Source organism: Artibeus jamaicensis, unplaced genomic scaffold, assembly GCF_021234435.1.
Source record: "Artibeus jamaicensis isolate MK-2021 breed Jamaican fruit bat unplaced genomic scaffold, CSHL_Jam_final scaffold_3047, whole genome shotgun sequence".
NCBI classification, from domain to species: domain Eukaryota; kingdom Metazoa; phylum Chordata; class Mammalia; order Chiroptera; family Phyllostomidae; genus Artibeus; species Artibeus jamaicensis.
The window spans coordinates 267610-287580 of record NW_026522035.1 but is presented as its reverse complement, the minus strand read 5'-3'; the positions used below and the strand labels follow the sequence as shown (position 1 = coordinate 287580).

Here is a 19971-nt window from a genome sequence, read left to right as displayed (position 1 = left end):
AGAACACACTGCCATTTGGGGAGGAAGCTAAGAAATATGCATCCCTCGTCTGTCCACCAGGGGGTGATACTTGTTAACACGAACACATTTCCTGGTAAATGTAGGCTTTGACTTAGAGTTTCACTGTGACTTCAACATTTCCTCATGGTAAGTGTCAAGAACATCATTTAGGCAACACTGTAGAGATGAACTGGTGTCCAGGCTTAGTGACTGTGGTTCTCTTAGTGCTTGGTAAGTAACATGCCTCTTAAAATATAGATTCTTTCTCCTGTCAACAACTTTGTAAACTTTGGTTTAATTTAAGAGCTTTATGACCACGGTGACAGAGTTTTCTTTTATTTTTCCCCAGGACAAACCCGTGGAGACTCAGTGACCCAGACGGAAGGCCAAGTGACCCTGTCCAAAGGGGATCCCCTGACTCTGAACTGCTCCTATGAATACACAGGTTACCCCACTCTCTTCTGGTATGTTCAGTCTCCTGGAGAAGGTCCAGTGCTCCTCCTGAAAGCCACCAAAGCCGATGTTAAGGAAAGCAACAAAGGTTTTGAAGCCACACACCACAAACAACAAAATTCTTTTCACTTGGAGAAAACCTCAGTGGAGGAGTCTGATTCGGCAGTGTACTACTGTGCTGTGAGTGACACAGTGACAGAAACTGCAGGGGGAGCTGAGCACAAACTCTGGCTGCTGAGTGTCTATGACTGTTTGATCCCCTCTGGTGCATTCTATTATTTAACATCAAATACACAGGACATCAATACAGATTTCCAATCTTTAAGCACATTAATAGAGTTGTTAGACAAATTAGACTTCCATACATACAGGAATATTGAAGGCAAAGGAATGTTTATGTTTAGTAAATAATGCACTAAAACATGTAAATAAAAAATAAAGTATTAAAATGCTTAAGAAATTATGTGACTCCAACTTGTTTTCATGTTACATTTTATGTAATAAGATATTAACATTGGCACTCACAGTAACTAAATGTGAGGATTATGAGCAAAGTGTTAAAGTGTGCCTTGACTGAACTTTTTATTAAGCACTTGTGCACAGAAGTATTACACACAGTTTTGATCTCGATGGTTTCCCATCTGTTCTTACTGTGTTTTTAGAAGGTTTAGAAATATGCTTTTATACACAGTTCATAAAAGATGCCAAGTTGTTAAAGAATGAGTGTTGAGGGACCAGTGATAGAAAGGTAATATCTGTTATTAACACTTGGTTTCTTTATTATTTGTCATATGAAAGTACATAATTTTCTTAATTTTGATTATATCCCTTGCTGTAAAATTAATTTCTCTGCTTAGTTTCTGCCAGCTTTCCTTTCATTCCCCTTTTGTATGTAAATATTAACTTTTAGAAATTCTGTCTTTTGTCTTTTTTCTGAGATCCCACCTTATAGGTATTAACTTAGTTCGCTAACTCGTTCTCTTGGAGTCTCCTTGTCCTTCAGCAGAATCAACCTTCCCTCGGGATATCACTTTAAGGGTGTGGTGGACACAGTGGGTTGGTGAAGGGGAGGGACTTCATTCTCTTCACACAGGGGCAGCTGCAAAATCCCATGCTATGTACTCAGCTTTCTTGGTTGTTTGTTTCTAGTATTTTCTCTTAAGCAATATGCAGCAAGGTTTTTAAATTTTTGATTACATCAAATAATTAATTTGTATATGTATTTTGATTACTGATTTATTTGGACCCATTGCTAATATTTTGGTTTTGCCTCTCACGCTCTTGTTTTTTCTTTTTTTCTTTTTAGTATGACTTCTGTCACATTGATCAAAATTTTGTTTTTCCCTGTGATTTGAAAAAGGCAAAATGTTTTTTCCTTCTTAGACCATTTCTCTGTGGTCTAACTGTGTTATTCTATAACATTTCCTCCTACTGTATCTCCTCTTCTGGATTACATTTTCCTTGTATTGATTTACTATCTTTAGAATGACCTGAGTGACTGATTGAACAAATAACACAACAACTGTATGTTAGGACAGTAATTTCAGAGGGAGCATATCAAATCAGCTCTTAAACTGTAGTTCCATTGCACATTAGAAACATGGAATAGAGGATCATCCAACACAATAATCAGAACATGAATTTGCTCCATTCTCCCTCAGAGCTTTGTCCCTGATCTTCCCTCTACCTGGAGTGACCTTCATCTCCTCTCCTCTGAACTTGTTTCTTTATATCTTTGTAGTCTCTGCTCCTAGAGAAACGCGTGCACATGTGAATAAAGATGAATATTTTAAATGCTTATCATAGTGTTGCACTTCATAGATAAAGATCAGTATAATAACTGTTTATTGGGGGAGGGCTATTTAAACAGTAGTATATCCATTATCATGGATATACTGCAGTAGAAGGACCTGTGTGTGTTAACATAAGATGTACATTTATTACTGAGTTTATTTCAAAAAGTTACAGAAATGTATGCACAATATATTTTCTGTTGATTTATATATTTTTATAATTTTTTATTTAATTATTTTTTAAGTACAGTATTCTGTCTTTTACTCCCATCCCCTCCCCGTGCTCCCAACCTCCCTCCCATTTCCACCCCACTTAGTTGTTGTCCATCTGTCCTTTATACTAGTTCCTGTAAATCCTTCACCTTTTCTCCCTTAAATTCCCTTCCCTCTCCACTCTGTTCGCTGCCGCCCTGTTCTCTATTTCAGTGTCTGTGTTTTAATTTTGCTGGCTTGTTTGTTTTGTTGTTTAGCTTCCAGTTAAAGGTGAGATCATATGGTATTTGTCTTTCAATGCCTGGCTTATTTCACTCAGCATAATGTTTTCCATTTCCATCCATGCTGTTGCAAAGGGTAGGAGCTCCTTCTTTCTTTCTGCTGCATAGTATTCCATTGTGTATATGTACCATAATTTTTTGATCCATTCATTTACTGATGGGCATCTAGGTTGTTTCCAGCTCTTGGCTATTGTAAATTGTGCTGCTGTGAACATTGGGGTGCATAGGTTCTTTTGGATTGGTGTTTCAGGGTTCTTAGGATATAATCTCAGCAGTGGAATTGCTGGGTCAAAAGGCAGGTTCATTTTTAGTTTTCTGAGATAATTCTATACTGTCTTCCATAATGGTTGTACCAGTCTGCAATCCCACCAACAGTGAACTAGGGTCCCCTTTTCCCCACAACCTCTCCAACATTTGTTGTTTGTTGCTTTGTTTATGATAGCCATTCTGACTGGTGTAAAGTGGTATCTCATTGTGGTTTTAATTTGCATCTCTCTGATAGCTTGTGATATTGAGCATCTTTTCATGTGTCTCTGGATCCTCAGTATGTCCTCCTTGGAGAGGTGTCTGTTCAAGTCCTTTGCCTATTTTTTAATCGGGTTAGTTGTCTTCTTAGAGTGAAGTGGTGTAATTTCTTTGTATATTTTGGAGATTAAACCTTTGTCCGAGGTATCATTGGCAAACATGTTTTCTCATACAGTTGGTTGTCTTTTTATCTTAATACTGTTTTCTATAGCCATGCAGAACCTTTTTATTTTAATGAGATCCCATTTGTTTATTCTTTCCTTTATATTCCTTGCTCTAGGGGACATATCAGTAAAAAAGTTGCTGCATGAAATATCTGAGATTTTCTTCCAATGTTCTCCTCTAGGACTTTAATGGTTTCACGGCTTATATTTAAGTCTTTTATTCACCTTGATTTATTTTGGTGTATGGTGTAAGTCGTTCTCAAGTTTTGTTTTTTTGCACATAGCTGTCCAATTCTCCCAACACCATTTGTTGAAGAGGCTATTTTTACTCCATTTTATGTTACTGTCCCCTTTGTCGAATATTAATTGACTGTAGAGAGTTGAGTTTATTTCTGGGATCTCTGTTCTGTTCCATTGATCTATGTGCCTGTTTTTACACCAGTACCAGGCTGTTTTAATTACAGTGGCCTTGTAATACAATTTGATATTAGGTATTGTGATCCCTCCTACTTTGTTCTTCTTTCTCAAAAGTGCATCTGCTATTTGGGGTCGTTTATGGTTCCATATAGATTTTTGAAGTGTTTGTTCTATGTCTGTAAAATATGCCATTGGTATCTTAATATTTATTGCATTGAATCTGTAAATTGCTTTGGGTTGTATGGACATTTCGATGATGTTAATTCCTCTGATCCAAGAACATGATATATGTTTCCATTTGTTTGTGTCTTCCTTGATTTCTTTCTTCAGTGCTGTGTAATTTTCTGAATATAGGTCTTTTACCTCCTTGGTTAGGTTTATTCCCAGGTATTTTATTTTTGTTTTTGCTATATGGAATGGGATTTCTTTCTTGATTTCTACTTCTGCTGATTTATTGTTAGTATACAAAAATGCCTTTGATTTATGGATATTGACTTTGTAACCTGCTGTTTTGCCAAATTCATTAATTAGTTTGAGCAGTTTTTGGGTAGAGTCTATAGGATTTTCCATGTACACTATCATGCCATCTGCAAACAGTGACAGTTTTGTTTCCTCCTTTCCTATTTGGATGGCTTTTATTTCCTTTTCTTGCCTGATCGCTGTGGCTAAAACTTCCAATACTATATTGAACAGAAGTTGTGAAAGTGGACAACCTTGTGTTGTTCCTGATCTTAGTGGAAAAGATTTTATTTTTTGCCCATTGAGTATGATGTTGGCTGTAGGTCTCTCATATATGGCCTTTATTATATTGATGAATGCTCCCTCTATTCCCATTTTGCTGAGTGTTTTTTTTATTACAAATGGGTATTGTACCTTATCAAAAGCTTTTTCTGCATCTATTGATGTGATCATGTGATTTTTGTCTTTGCTTTTGTTTATGTGATGTATTACATTTACTGATTTGCGAATGTTGAATCATCCTTGCATCCCTGGGATGAATCTCACTTGGTCTTGGTGTATGATCTTTTTGATATATTGTTGGATACGATTTGCCAATATTGTGTTGAGGATTTTAGCATCTATGTTCATCAGTGATATTGGCCTGAATTTTTCTTTCTTTGTCGTGTCTTTATCTGGTTTTGGAATTAGGATGATGCTGGATTCATTAAAAGAGTTTGGGAGTCTTCCATCATTTTGGATTTTTTAGAATAGTATGTGAAGAATAGAGGTTAGCTCTTCCTTAAATGCTTTGTACAGTTCTCCTGTGACACCATCTGGTCTGGGGCTTTTGTGTGATGGAAGTTTTTTGATTACTGCTTCAATTTTGTCTGCTGTTACTGGTGTTCAGATCTTCTGCTACTTCTTCATTGAGTTTTGGAAGATTATGTTTTTCTAGAAATTTGTCCATTTCACCTAGGTTTTAAAATTTCTTGGCATACAAGTTCTTCATAATAATTTCTTACAATCCCTTTTATTTCTGTGGTGTCAGCTGTAGTCTCTCCTCTTTCATTTCTGATTGTGTTTATTTGGGTCTTCTCTCTTCTTTTCTTGATGAGCCTACTTAAAGGCTTGTCTATTTTGTTTATCTTTTCAGAAAACCAGCTCTTGGATTCATTGATCCTAAGAATTCTGCCTTTAGTCTCTATGTCATTTCGTTCTGCTCTGATCTTGGTTATTTCCTTCATTCTACTTGCTCTGGGCTGTCTTTGTTGTTGTTCCTCAAGCTCTTGTAGGCGTAGGGTTAGATTGTTTGTTTGAAATGTTTCTACCTTTTTAAGGTAGGCCTGTATTGCTATGAACTTCCCTCTCAGGACTGCCTTCACTGTATCCCATAAGTTTTGGGTTGTTGTGAGTTCATTTTCATTTGTTTCCAGAAACTTTTTGATTTCTTCCTTGATTTCATTCTTGACCCTTTTGTTGTTAAATAGGATGCCATTCAATCTCCATGATTTTGAGTGCTTGGGTTTTTTTCCTTTGCGTTTGGTTTTCAGCTTGAGTCCCTTGTGGTCAGAGAAAATGCTTGGTATGTTTTCAATTTTCTTGAATTTGTTGAGGCTCATTTTGTGTCTTATCATGTGGTCTATCTTTGAGAATGTTCCATGTGCATTTGAAAAGAATGTGTCTTTCGCTTCTTTGGGATGAAGGGCTCTATATATATCAATTAAGTTAATTTCATCTAGGGCATTGTTCAATGCCTCAATATCTTTGTTGATATTTTGTTTGGAATTTTTTTTTTTTTTTTTTTTTTTTTTTTTTCCCCCCCCTTGGCTCTCCCCCTCCTCCCCCCCCCCCCCCCCTCTTCTTTTATCCTCACCTTCCTTTTTTTTGTTGGTTGTTTTTTATTTGGTTTTTTCTTTCTTTTTTTTTTTTTTTTTCTTAGATAAGTCCCTTTAACATTTATATAATAGGCTTGGTGATGATGAACTCCTTGAATTTGATCTTATCTGAGAAGCACCTTATCTGTCCTTCCATTCTAAATGAAAGTTTTGCTGGGTAGAGCAATCTTGTTGTAGGTCTTTAGATTTCATGACTTGGAATATTTCTTTCCAGCCCCTTCTTGCCTGTAAGGTCTCTTTTGAGAAATCTGCTGACAGCCTGATGGGGACTCCTTTGTAGGTGATTGTCCCCTTACCTCTTGCTGCTTCCAGGATTCTTTCCTTCATTTTAATTTTGGCTAATGTAATTATGATATGCCTTGGTGTGTTTCTTCTTGAGTCCAACTTTTTTGGTACTCTCTGGGCTTCTTGGATTTCTTGGAAGTCTATTTCCTTTGCCAGATTGGGGAAATTTTCTTTTATTATTTGTTCAAATAGTTTTTCCACTGGTGGTTGTGTCTTTCCCCCTTCTGGTACCCCTATAATTCGGATATTGGAGCGTTTATAGATGTCCTGGAGGTTCCTAAGCTTCTCCTCATTTTTCTGAATTCTTATTTCTTCATTCCTTTCTGTTTGATGATTTTTTTTCTTCTTCCTTCTGGTCCACTCCATTGATTTGAGTCCCAGTTTTTTTTTTTCATCTCTATGGTTTTCCTGTGGAATTCCATTCATTTCCCTTAATTTAGCCTTCATATGTTTCTCTAATTTGTGGCTATAGTCCACCAGATCTGTGAGGAAGCTGATGACCAGTGTTTTAAACTGTGCGTCTGAGAGATTTGCTATTTCTTCGTCACTTAGATTTATCTCTGGGGGCTTTGAGGTCTCCCTGCGACATTTTTGGTCTGTTCTGGCCCTTTAAGTGGGAGGAGTGGCGCCTTGGATTCCCAGGTCACTGGGTTGTGACGCTGTATGTGGGGGCGTGGTCAGAGCGGGGAAATGCCGCAGCCGCCGCGCCGGTCCAACTGCTCACTCCCTCACTCGCGTGCAACCAGGCAACCACAGTCAACTCGCTGCCACCGCCTCCCCACTGACTCCTCTGTAGTCGCTCACCCGGTGGGCCGCTCGGTCGCTCACTAGGTCCAATCCTGGGTTTGGAACCCCTGCGACTGGATTCGCGCGTCTGGATTCCGCGCCCGGGTTGATCGAGCCCTCCTTTGTAGCTCCTCACCCGACGCCAGTTTCGCCCCTTACCGGTCGGGCCAAAGAATTTGTTGTTAGCGGACTTCCGAAAAGTTCAGTTTTCCGTGTTCTGGTTGTGTTTTCTGATGCTAATATTTAGTTGTCCCTAAACTTGGTTGTATGAGGAGGCAGGGCACATCCACCTTAAACCTCCATCTTGGCGGAAGTCAGATGTGTCTATTTTTGACAGTGGAGTATTGAAATCCCCTACTCTAATTGTGTTGCTGTCAATATCTTTCTTGAAATACTCTAAGATTTTCTTTATATATTTGGGTCCTCCTGTGTTGGGTTCATATATATTTACAATGTTAATGTCTTCTTGTTTGATTCTTCCTTTGAGTATTATGAAGTGACTTTCTGGGTCTCTCTTTATGGCCCTTTTTTTGAAGTCTATTTTGTCTGATATGAGATTTGCTACCCTGGCTTTTCTTTCTTGTTCTTTTGCTTAGAAAATTTGTTTCCAGCCCCTCATTTTTAGTCTGTGTAGGTCTTGTATCCTGAGGTGGGTCTCTTGTAGGCAGCATATGTGTGGGTCATGCTTTCTTATCCATTCAGCTATTCTATATCTTTTGATTGGAACATTTAATCCATTTACACTTATTGTTATTATTGATAGGTACTTATTCATTGCCATTTTTGTGCCTGTGTTCCTCTCAGCCTTTCTTTATTTTCTTTAAAGCAGTCCTTTTAGCATCTCTTGCAGAGCTGGTTTGGTAGAGGCATATTCTTTTAGACTTCTTTTGTCTTGGAAGCTCTTTATTTGGCCTTCTATCTTAATTGAGAGCCTTGCTGGGTAAAGTAGCCTTGGTTGTAGGCCTCTGGTTCTCATTACTTGGAATATCTCTTGCCATTCTCTTCTGCCTTGGGGTGTTTCCATTGAGAAGTCAGTAGCTAACCTTATTGGGGCTCCCTTGTATGTTACTTCTTTTTTCTCCCTTGCTGCCCTTAAGATTCTCTCTTTGTGTTGGAAATTTGCCATTGCAATGATGATGTGTCTTGAAGTGGGCCTCTTTGAGTTCCTCTTGATTGGGACTCTCTGTGATTCATGGATTTGTTTGACTTTTTCTCTCATCAAATTAGAAAAGTTTCCCCTCATTAATGTGTCAGATAGATTTTCTATCCCTTGTTCTTCTTCTTCTTCTTTTGGTATCCCTATTATTCAGTATTATTATGTTTCATATTGTCTTGCATTTCTCTTAATATCTCTTCATTCTTTCTGAGCCACTTTTCCTTTTCTTGTTCTTTCTGGGAGTTTTTTTCTTCCTTGTCCTCCAACTCACTAATCTGATTTTCTGCTTCATGGATTCTGCTTTTGATTCCTTCCACTGTGTTCTTCAATTCAGAAATTGTATTCTTCATTTCCTCTTGTCCCTTGCTGATAGTTTCTGTTTCCTTTTTCATGTTGATATAGTTTGCAGTGAGATCGTTGTAACTCCCCTGTAGTTTCTGGTAGCTCATTGTGAGCTCTTTGAACTCCCTGATAACCAGAGCTTTGAATTCAATATGTGATAGTCGACTTGCCTGTATTTAATCTAACATTCTTTCTGAGGCTTCCACCTTTTCTTTCATTTGGGGATTGTTTCTTTGTCTTCCCATTGTTTGTGAGACTCTTCTTGTCAGCCTCAGCTTCTTAAATTGATCTGTTATGGCTCCCTGGGTTTATGGTGAGAACTTCTGTGTGGAATGCCTTGGAAATTCAGTGGTGCAGTGTCTTTCGGTTATCCTGTTGTTCTCAGCTTCCACCTACTTCGTCTGGATCCTCTGTGACCATCATGATTTCTGGTCCCTTATTTTCATATATGCTGAGGAATTGCTGGCTGCCTGCACTGCTCCTCTGCTGATCTGCCAGGATTCTCTCTCATGTGTACAAGGAACTGGAATTTGCTCTGCCCTACTCCATCACCATCTTGCCTCTTCATGATTTATATTTTTGGTAATAAAACCCCAAAGTATCAACTCAGAACTGATCAGGATGAAGAAAGAATTAGAGTCATAAGTGATGGAAGACTGGGAGTTGAGAGTGGTATTCAAAAAAGATTTTAGTCTTAATGGAATGTTTTATTAATTTTAATAATTCATATATTCATGAATTCTTCCTCTTGTTAAAATTAATAGTCATAAGGTATTATAAAGTTTTATGCATATACTATTTTCTTCTCACCAATAAAGGGAAAAAGGGGAAAATGGCACCTAATGTACTTGATAAGATTTTGTTCAAGCGCCCCAGGTGTAAGCAGTTTTCTCCCTCTGGGACCATAAACTTAGTTTTCAATCCTCTTGGGGTCATATTCTTTGACTCTATTGTAGTTAATTATGTATATTGTTGTCTTCCCCAGCAGCCTGTAAATTGGATGTTATTCTCTTTCATTTTATTATTTAAAATTTTATTTGATTTTATTGATTATGCCATTACATCTGTTCTATTTCCCTCCTTCATTTCCCTCCACCCTGCACTCCCTCACTCCCACCATTCCCCCCCTTTTGTTTATGACCATGTGTCTCAAGTTCTTAGATTCTATATTTCCCATACTATTCTTGCCCCCTATCTATTTTCTACTTACCATCTATGCTACTTATTTTCTGTACCTTCTCCCTCTTTCTCCTCCTCACACTCCCCTGTTGCTAACCCTCCATGAGATCTTCATTTCTATGTTTCCGCTCCTGATCAACTGTCCTTTTAGTTTGCTTTTGTTTTAGGTGTGGTTGTTAATAACTGTGAGTTTGCTGTCCTTTTACTGTTCATATTCTTTATCTTCTTTTTCTTAGATAAGTCCCTTTAACATTTCATATAATAAGGGCTTGGTGATGATGAACTCCTTGAATTTGATCTTATCCGAGAAGTACTTTATTTGCCCTTCCATTCTAAATGCAAGTTTTGCTGGATAGAGTAATCTTGGTTGTAGGTCTTTGGATTTCATGACTCGGAATACCTCTTCCCAGCCCCTTCTTGCCTGTAAGGTCTCTTTTGAGAAATCTGCTGACTGTCTGATGGGAACTCCTTTGTAGGTGACTGTCCCTTTATCTCTTGCTGCTTTTAGGATTGTCTCCTTCATTTTAATCTTGGCTAATGTAATCATGATGTGCCTTGGTGTGTTCTTTCTTGGGTCCAACTTCTTTGGGACTCTCTGAGCTTCCTGGATTTCCTGAAAGTCTGTTGCCTTTGCCAGATTGGGGAAGTTCTCCTTCATTGTTTGTTCAGATAAGTTTTCCACTGTTGGCTGTTCCTTACCCCCTTCTGGTACCCCTATAATTCGGATGTTGGAGCGTTTAAAGATGTCCTGGAGGTTCCTAAGTCTCTTCCCATTTTTTGAATTCTTGTTTCTTCATATTTTCCTGTTTAGTCATTTTTTTCTTCCTTCTGGTTCACTCCATTGATTTGAGTCCCAGTTTCCTTTTTATCACTATTGGATTCCTGTGCAATTCCCTTCATTTCAATTAGTTTAGCCTTCATATGTTCCTCTAATTTGTGACTAAAATCAACCAGTTCTGTGAGCAACCTGATCACCAGTGTTTTGAACTGTGCATCTGAAAGTTTTGCTATTTCTTCATAGCTTAGAGTTAAGGGCTCTGGGGCTTTGAGACCTTCTTGGGCCATTTTTCATTTGTTCGTGTTCATTAAGTATGAGAAGCTGAGCCTTAGGTGTTCACCAGGGCTGGGCTGCCCAGCTTGCTGGTTTGTGATGCTGTATGTGGGGGCGGGGTCAGAGAGGGAACAATGGCACTTGCTCCATGCTCTCTCGGACCTCAGTCCCTTCATCCACTTTCCCCCAAGCAAACTGGGCCTTTCTGGTGCTGATGCCCATGTGGGTAGGCTTGTGTGTATTCTAGGACTCTGTGGGTCTCTCCAAGGAACTCTCCTGTGAGGCTGGGAGTCTCTCACTGTGCCTCAACCCCCACAGGTATTTTCAATCAGTGTTTTGAGGCTTTATTTTTCATCACTAGGAACCTGGGTTTTATGGTCTGTCTCACTCCCCAATTATCTGTGTGCGAATGTGGGACCCCCATCTAGACAGCCAGCTGCCTTGTGCACAGTGCCCTGCTTTTTAATTGCTGCCTATCTGGGTCTGCCCATTACCACTCCACGCCTGGGTTTTGCTACCCGCTGCCTGTGCGCCAAGGGTCCACCTGCTGTGTCTTGTGCATCTGCCTGTGGTGCCTTGTTCACCTGGTGTCACTGCTTCCTTGTGCCGTGACCCTGCTCTGCTCAGTGGTGTGACTCCACCCTGCCTACCAGTCTGGATGAATGTGTCTATTTCAGCTCCTTGGCTGTCCGACTTCCATACAGTTCAATTTTCTGTCAGTTATGGTTGTTATTTTGTTTCTAAATTTTTGTTGTCCTTATTTTGGTTGTGTAAGGAGGCACAGTGTGTCTACCTATGCCTCCATCTTAGCCGGAGTCTCTTTTATATATTCTTAAGATTTAGTTAATTATCTCCTTTACACTAAAACTTCAAAAATTTAATAGACTTACTACAATCTAAAGAAATCGGGTAAAAAGAAGAAGATAAGATATATCAAATAATTCTAAGATAATAATTTTCAGCTCTGGATGGTGTGGCTCAGTGGATTGAGTGCCAGCCTGTGAAGCAAAGAGTCACTAGTTTGATTCCCAGTCTAGGGCACATGCCTGTGTTGCGTGGCAGAACTCCAGTAGGGGACATGTCTGGGGCAAACGAGCATTAATGTTTTTCTCCCTCTCTTTCTCTCTCTCTTTCTCCTTCCCTTCTCCTCACTAAAGATAAATAAATGAAGTCTTTAAAATTAATTTTAATGGAATAACATTTTAAAGTAGGATTTGGTTCTTTTTAAAATTAAATATATTGGGGTAACAGAGGTCAATGAGATCATACAAGTGGACTTGGTTCATTCTTTATCTCCATTCAGTGTAGGGAGTTACTTGGTTTTCTAACATCTGCATTTCTTTTATCAGGAATCATGGAGTGAGTGAGCCTGAGGCAGTGTGACTGCTGAGATAACAGGTCTGCAGTCCTCTGTAGTGATGGTTTAGGCCCACTAGGGGGCAAGGCAGGCTGTATAAAAAACAACTTTCACAGGGTTCTGAGGGTTGAGTGAGCACCTGGGAAAGAAGACCAGTGAGCATGTGAGCCAGTCAGATTATAGGCAGCAGAGATGAGAAGAGGGTAAGGGCATCTGTGTAAAGTTCACTTCCAGTTTTTAGCTCTGTCACTCAGTGTAAACTTGAGAAAGCTGGACTCCATACATTTTACGTATACTGTGGGAATGATTCCCTGTGCTGAGTCACAGGAGTGAGAATGTGACTGGTCATTGTGAGCATTGAAGCTCAACAGAAAACATCTCCATAACCTGTTTTTAATTTTGTAATTGTTATGACTAAATACCCCAAAACCAATGACCCAGTTGTTATTCCGATACCCCATGTATCTTATCTTTTTATGTATCTCCATGAAAGTAGAAGGAACACAAACAAATTAACAACAAAAAAAGAGAACAGAAGAAAAAGTAAAGAAGAAAAATGTAAGAAAATGGAGAGGACAATAGTAATTTGACCAGCACAGTGTGGTTGGATAAGTTTGGCTTTGGGGGTCAGCAAAATGCCCGAGATGTGGACAGGATTGGGGAGAAGTAGAAAATAAGTCAGAGTGGACATTAGACACAAATTCTATTATATTTCAAGCTAATTTTGTTGGAATCATTTTATACTCAGAAAGTGACTATATGTCTTGGTTTCTAGAACTCTGGATTTAATAAAATGGATTAACTTGTGCAATGGACAGTACATGGTATCAGCTTTCCTTTATTGGAATATTCATATGACTGAATTCTCAAATTATTGATTTAAATATGCAATTTTAGAGGTATGGAGCCACTCCTCCTAGGATTCTTAATGTTGTACATTATACCTGAGACTTTGATTCTTCCAGAAATATCATGCACCACTCCTGAACATTATCTCAAAAACTTCTTATATGTAAGTGTTTTAAGAAAAAAACAACCTGTATATCTTCAAACCTTGTATATATTATTCTTTACCATTCCCCACTGTTCATACCAAATCTTTTGAATAGTGACTGTGCAGTTTCACTGGGCTACTGTGGGTGGAGTTTGCTGTTAAGATGAGTGACAGGGCTTAGATGTGATTGGTGCTCAGTGAGTCTGGTGGGGCATATTGACTAAAGAAAGAAACTTTGCTTGGGTCTAGGAGGCTACATCCTCCAGAGCAGGGACAGAGGCAGTACAGTGTGTGTGCAATAAGTCATGAAGAGATACCTGGGAGCTCTGTTGTGGCTTCTGTGGGTCCAGGTTTGCTGTGAGTTGGGGGCCTCCCAGGTGGGGACTGGGGTTGTCCACAGTTGATTGTGGGAGAAGAAAGGGGGATCTGATACAGATCTTCCTTAGATGGTCCCACTTGGGTGTTTCTTGGGATGTTTATAAGTCTAGAAGCTGCATCACTTGTTCACTGATACCATTTGTGTTTTTCTCTTTCCAAGCAGGGGTGAGAGGGCTAAAGGTGGAGCAGGGTCCTCCAGCCCTGAGCCTGCAGGAGGGAACCAACTGTACTCTGAGGTGCAATTTTTCTACCACAGTGTACCAAGTGCAGTGGTTCAGACAGAATCCTGGTGGTGGCCTCATGAATCTACTTGGGTTGACTTCAGAGTCAAAGAAGGTTGGAAGATTAAGCTCCTCACTGCAATCTAAGGACCTGTACAGTACACTGCACATCACAACCTCCCAGCTGGAAGACTCAGCCTCTTACTTCTGTGCATCAGAGGCACAATGCTCCCAGGTGATCTGCAGCCTGCACCCAAACATCAGCTGGGCCTGCAGCTGCACCCCTTCCACAGGGCAGGCATGTTGAGCCCATATTAGCCTTGCACACTTTGGGTTTTCAAATTTATGTTCCAAAATGTATTTTTGTCCTAAAATTAGACTCTTCAGCACTGTTATTTCACTTCTTTTGCCTTATTTCTTTCCTGAAATCAATTTACAGGTAGACAGCTCTAATATAAAACAATTAAAGCAATTGAAAAAGGTGCCAATTTATTTTACTGTTAAAACATATCCCCTTGCGTTTACACATATATATGACATGTAAATTACTAGAAAAGGTTTGGAAAAATATTGTGCAGTCAACAAATAAAAGGAGATGATTCATTTTCCTCAGGTAACTGCAAGTGGTTATACTTCCAAGGAAAAGGAAGAGAGGCTGCATAATAGTTTTTAATGTTTGTATTAGGCTTATTCACTACTGGGTATAATAAATATAAAAAATAATTTTATTGAGTTGCAGGCACTGAGCTTTTTATATATATTATTTAACAGTACTGGTAACACCCTGTAAATAGGTACTCTCTCATTTCATGCTTGGATAAAGTGAGGGATATTGAGTAGAAGTGACTTGCTTAAATTAATATTATTAATAAATTGGTACAGTTGTGGTGACATGAGAGCTTATATTTTGAGCTATGTGATATAGAAATCTTTAAAATCATCTAATTCCAATGATTTCTATTGCTAAATTTGTACAATGTGCTTATATATATCATTAACAAAATATCAATTGAGGTAATTTAAAAAATTAAATGTATTGAGGTAATATTGGTTAATAGCATCCTCTAAGTTTCAGGAATACAATTTTATAATATATCATCTGTGTATTTCATTGTATGCCCACCTCCAAAACTCTAATCTCCCTTGGTCACTGTATAATTGGCACCCTATATATATTCTTTAATCTCCTCTGAACTCTGTTTCCCTCTGGTCACTACAATACTGTGGTTTCTGTCCATGAATGTTTTGTTTGTTCATGTGTTGCTTCCTGTTTTATGTCCTACAGAGGAGTGAAGTCTTGTGATTTTTGTCCTTTTATGTCTGACTCATTTCATTTAGCATGACACCCTCAAGATCCATCCACATTTTTGAAAATGGCAATATTTCATCCTTTCTTATGGCTGAACAGTATTCCATTGTATATAGGTACCAATTTTTTTCTCTAGTCACCCATTGAAGAAACTAAGGTTTTCACCATGTCTTGGCTACTGGGAGTAAAGTGGCATTGAACTTAGATGTACATACATCTTTATGAATTAGTGCTTTTAGATTTCTTAGCTATATACTCAGATTATGGATTGCTAGATCATATTGTAGCTCTATCCTAATTCTCTGAGGAACATCCATAAAGTTTTCCATAGAACCTGCATCAATGTACACTCCCACCAGGAGCGTATGAGGATTACATTCAGGGCCTTCCTAAATTGCACCTTGCATGGAAGAGCTCTTGAAAATTTTCATTCTGTTCCATTAAATACCATCGCTCTTCCTTGCATATTCAGTGAATTTGTTACTCATGATATTGTAACATACTCACATGTGGGAAAGGGAGCAGAAAACTTCCAGGACTACCTTGAAAACACCCTCATCTGCTGTAGCCAGAGAGAAAGACTTCTGGTCACCAAACTTGAAGTTTCAACTTGCATGTGGAACAATTGAATTCTAAGCTGCACTGTCTTTATTATAATATAAGAACACTGATAGAAGGATAGGATCCTAAAAATTAAGGTGAAGACAATTGGAGAGACTCCAGTGAAGCTGGGAGCAGATCCAGCTTCCTGGGCATGTGACCTGTGCAGTTGCAGAAGGAATCCTGAGCTTGGTTTAATATTTTGTTATAGTTTCTTGAAATTCTTAATAATTTTCTCTTTGCAGTTGTGTTATATGAGGGAAGTCCCATAGGTGGATGGAACATGTGCCTGAGTCTTGTAGATACATGGGGCAGCAGGACAAAGGAGAGAAGCACATGCAGGGTCAGGGTCATGGTCCCAGCAGGGAGTGTGTGAGCTAAGCAGGTGGGAGGACCACCTGTTGTGCTGGTGCATGCTTTCCCTCTCTGGGGCTTAGATATGCAGCAAAGGTGAGCAGGGAACTTTCTTGGTCAAGTGTTATAGAATGGAATGGAAATATGTGTATGGGATATTTCAATAAGGCAATGTGATAGCTTTTTACACAACTATACATACTCTTACCATATAATTCAGTAACCGTGGTCCTGGGATTTTACCCAAAGGAGTTGAAAAGTTTTTTCCACACAAAAACTTGCCAACAGGTTTTTATAACAGCTTTATTCTAAGTTGTCAAAACTTGGAAGCCACTAAAATGTCCATTCATAGTTGAATGGATAAATGGTGGTCTATCCAAACAAGAAAGGAGTTATCAAACCATGAAAAGATAAGGAAACATTAAATGTATCTTACTAAATAAATAAGGCAATCTGAAAAGGCCACATACTATATGATTACAACCATGTGATGTTCTGGAGAAGGTAAAACTATGGAGACACAAAAACACCAGTTGTTGCCTGGGGTTGAGGGGAGCGGGATGGGTGACTAAGAAGAGCACAGAGAATTTGTAGGTTATTGAAATTCATCCCAATGATACTATCTATAATGATGGGTAGATGCCATTATGCATTTTTTGTAAACCTATAGAATGTACAACACAGAGAGCAAATGCTACGGTTCAGTGGGAATGTGGGTGATCCATGTAAATTTTTCAGGGGTAAGAAATATACCACTCTGTGGGCAAGTTCATAATGGAGGGGTCTGTGTTTATGTGGAGGAAGGAGGTACATTGGAAATCTCTCTTCCTTTTTCTTAATTTTTCTGTGACCCTAAAATGACAGAAAAATTCTGCTTTAAAACATTTAATTCATACTTTCATAAAACTAATTTTCATGAAGAGTTAAAGGATTTTACAAAAGCAATTCCACTAAAATCATTACCTAATGGCACTTTCCCCTTCTTTTTAACTTACTTTATTCCTAAATTAAATTTTGAGATTACATTGGTCAATAAAATTATATAGGTTTCAAAAGAAGAATCCTACAATATGAGGGGGGACCCAAATACAATCTGAATTATCTTCTGGATCATGAGACCCTTGTAGTATAGGCTTCCCCCTCCAAGTGAGTGTTTTAGGAAAACATCTGTATGAGTGTACAAGTTCACCTTGTTGTGAGAGGCTGCATTTTACTTCAGTGAAAAGTTTTGTTTTATTTATTTATTTTTTCTAATTTCAGTGAAAAGTTTTTGAAGACTCTTTCATTGGGTTTGGCCATTTCACGGTGGGTGATTTATGAGTGCACCTGTTCACACTGCGCTAAATGCTCAGCAGTTTTTGGGCAAAAATGGCCTGACCCCCATGTGCTACCATCCCTATTCACCTGATCTCAACCTGAGCAATTTTTTTATTTCCTCAGATGAAATAAGTTCTCAAAGGAATCCTTTTGCTGCTGTGGAAGCAGTGAAACAAAAACAGCAGAAGCCCTTAAAAGCGTCAAAATCAGTGAGTCCAAAAACTTATGAACAGTGGGAAAAAACATCTTCATAGGGTATTGCATCAAATGGAGAGTACTTTGAAGGTGTCTGAAGTTTAAATATGTAGAATAAATACGCAATACTTATTTAAATAAATCCTGATATTTTTGCTCCCCTCTCATACATCATGTGCACCTTGCGTTTTGCTCTCCAAATCCAAAGTTGAATCTCCTTCCATGTCAATTTATCCTGTGTTTACCCTCTTCCATCCACCCCCACAGCATTTATTCTCTGGTAATCACCATGCTGTGTCTGTGTGCACAAATTATTTTTTACACTGGTTCATCACCTTTTTAACCCCAAGTTTCCCACTGTTCTGACAGCTGTCAGTCTGTTCCTTGTATCTATGAGTCTGTTTCTATGTTGTCTGTTATTTTATTTATTAGTACCCTATAAGTCCATCTACGCTGTTATAAAGGTGAGATGTTCTTTTTGTATGATTGAGTGGTGTTCCATTGTGTAAATTTAGCATAGCTTTTGTATCCACTCATTTACTGACAGGCATTTAGGGCAGCTTCCAAGTCTTGGCTATTATAAAGAGCACTGCAGTGCATTTGGTGTGCATATATTCTTTTGAATCAGTTTTTGGGTTGTTTGGATGCACTCCCATATTGGAATTGCTGGGTCATAAGGCAGTTCCATTTTTAATTTTTTGAGGAAATTCCATACTGTTTTCCATGGTAGCTGAATCAATCTGCATTCCTGCCAGTGGTGCAAAAGGATTCCCCTTCCTCCACATCCTCACTAATGCTTGTCGTTTGTGGATTTATTGATGGTAGTCAGTCTGACAGCTGTGAAACCATAAATGTACTAGAAGAAAACATAGGCAGTAAAATCTGGGACATTTCTCAAAGCAACATATATTTTTTCTGGTCTATCTTCTCAGGCAAGAGAACAAAAAAATACACAATTGAGGCTCTGTCAAACTAAAAAGTATTTTCACAGAAAAAGAAACCATCAACAAAATGAAAAGACACCCACTGAATGGGAGAACATTGTTGTAGACCGCTCTGCCTGATTTTAGGAATTGTATCTCTACCCCTTGTGGCTAAGGGTGAGAGACAACCTCTGGAATGCCAGCCACAGGAGATAAAGCTTGTCTCTGGCAGCAAACCCTGCCTCAGTTCCTCTCCCTGCCCCCCAGAGCTTGGTTGGAAGTCAATGACGGGTAAGACCCCTCACAGCGGGGGGCAACCTAAGCCAGACTGGATCACCTGGGAGGCCTTCATGGAAGGACTGGGGAGGGGGCTGCAATAGAGAGCAAGGGACTCTCGCCCCCCCCCCAGCTTTGACATAGCCCGAGTCCCCATGTCCTCTGGGAGAAGCACTTCCTGGCTCTAATCCCCTTAAGCCTGAATACCTGATGGGGAGAGGTGCAGCTCCTTGTCTGGCCAGAGCGTGCCCTGGGGAAAAATCTGGCACTACAAAGACTTCCTGATAAACCTGTGAAATCTGCTCTGCTAACAGTGCTTTCATTCATATGATAAAGGTCCAAGAGGAAATGAGTATGTCTCCCAAAGTTTCTGCAACTCTCTTCCTGACAGACACTCACTCATACTGAAACCCTCAGACCTCTTTGTAATGTTATCTACTGTTTGATCCTTGCCGCCCTGTATTCCTGTGTATTACAACCCAATAAAAGGCTATGGAAGAGGGTGCTCTGGGCCTTTTTCTCCTCGGAGAAACTGGCCACTGCTGGCCTTTGTCTCCCCTGAGAAACTGGGGAGATTCACCATGTCTCGGCCATATTTACTCATTCACGCATGTCCATGACACGGGGGGGGGGCCTTGCAAAAGTAGTCGCCCCCATAGATGTCTGATATATGGCCAATATATGTCTGATAAGGGGTTAATATCCAAAATTCATAAGGAGCTCAAACAACTCAACACCAAAGAAACAAACGATTCCATTAAATATTGAACAAAGGACCTGAACTGACACTTCTCCAAAGTGATCATACAGAGTGCCAACAGACATATGAAAAGAAGCTCAACTTCACTAATCATCAGAGAAATGCTAATTAAAACCACAATGAGATATCACTCTTTTTAAAATAAGAGATCCCAAATTTTCATTTTGCACTGGGTCTCAAAAATAATATAGGCAGGCCTGGCTGAAAATTTCAAACCCCAAATTAACTTTGCAAGTAGAAATAAATGCCAGATATCCTGATGCAATGGGCTGTTCTAGAAAGTGATTCTTGCTTTGCATATTAATA

At 39.1% G+C, this 19971-nt stretch overlaps 1 gene segment (V, D, J or C); it reads left to right on the top strand.

The window, feature by feature from the left end:
• Positions 1-149: 149 nt before the first annotated feature.
• On the top strand, positions 150-864 carry LOC119040887 (T cell receptor alpha variable 9-2-like). The segment is given in 2 exon segments: positions 150-231; positions 350-864. Coding segments are annotated over 2 exon segments (561 nt in total).
• Positions 865-19971: the final 19107 nt, after the last annotated feature.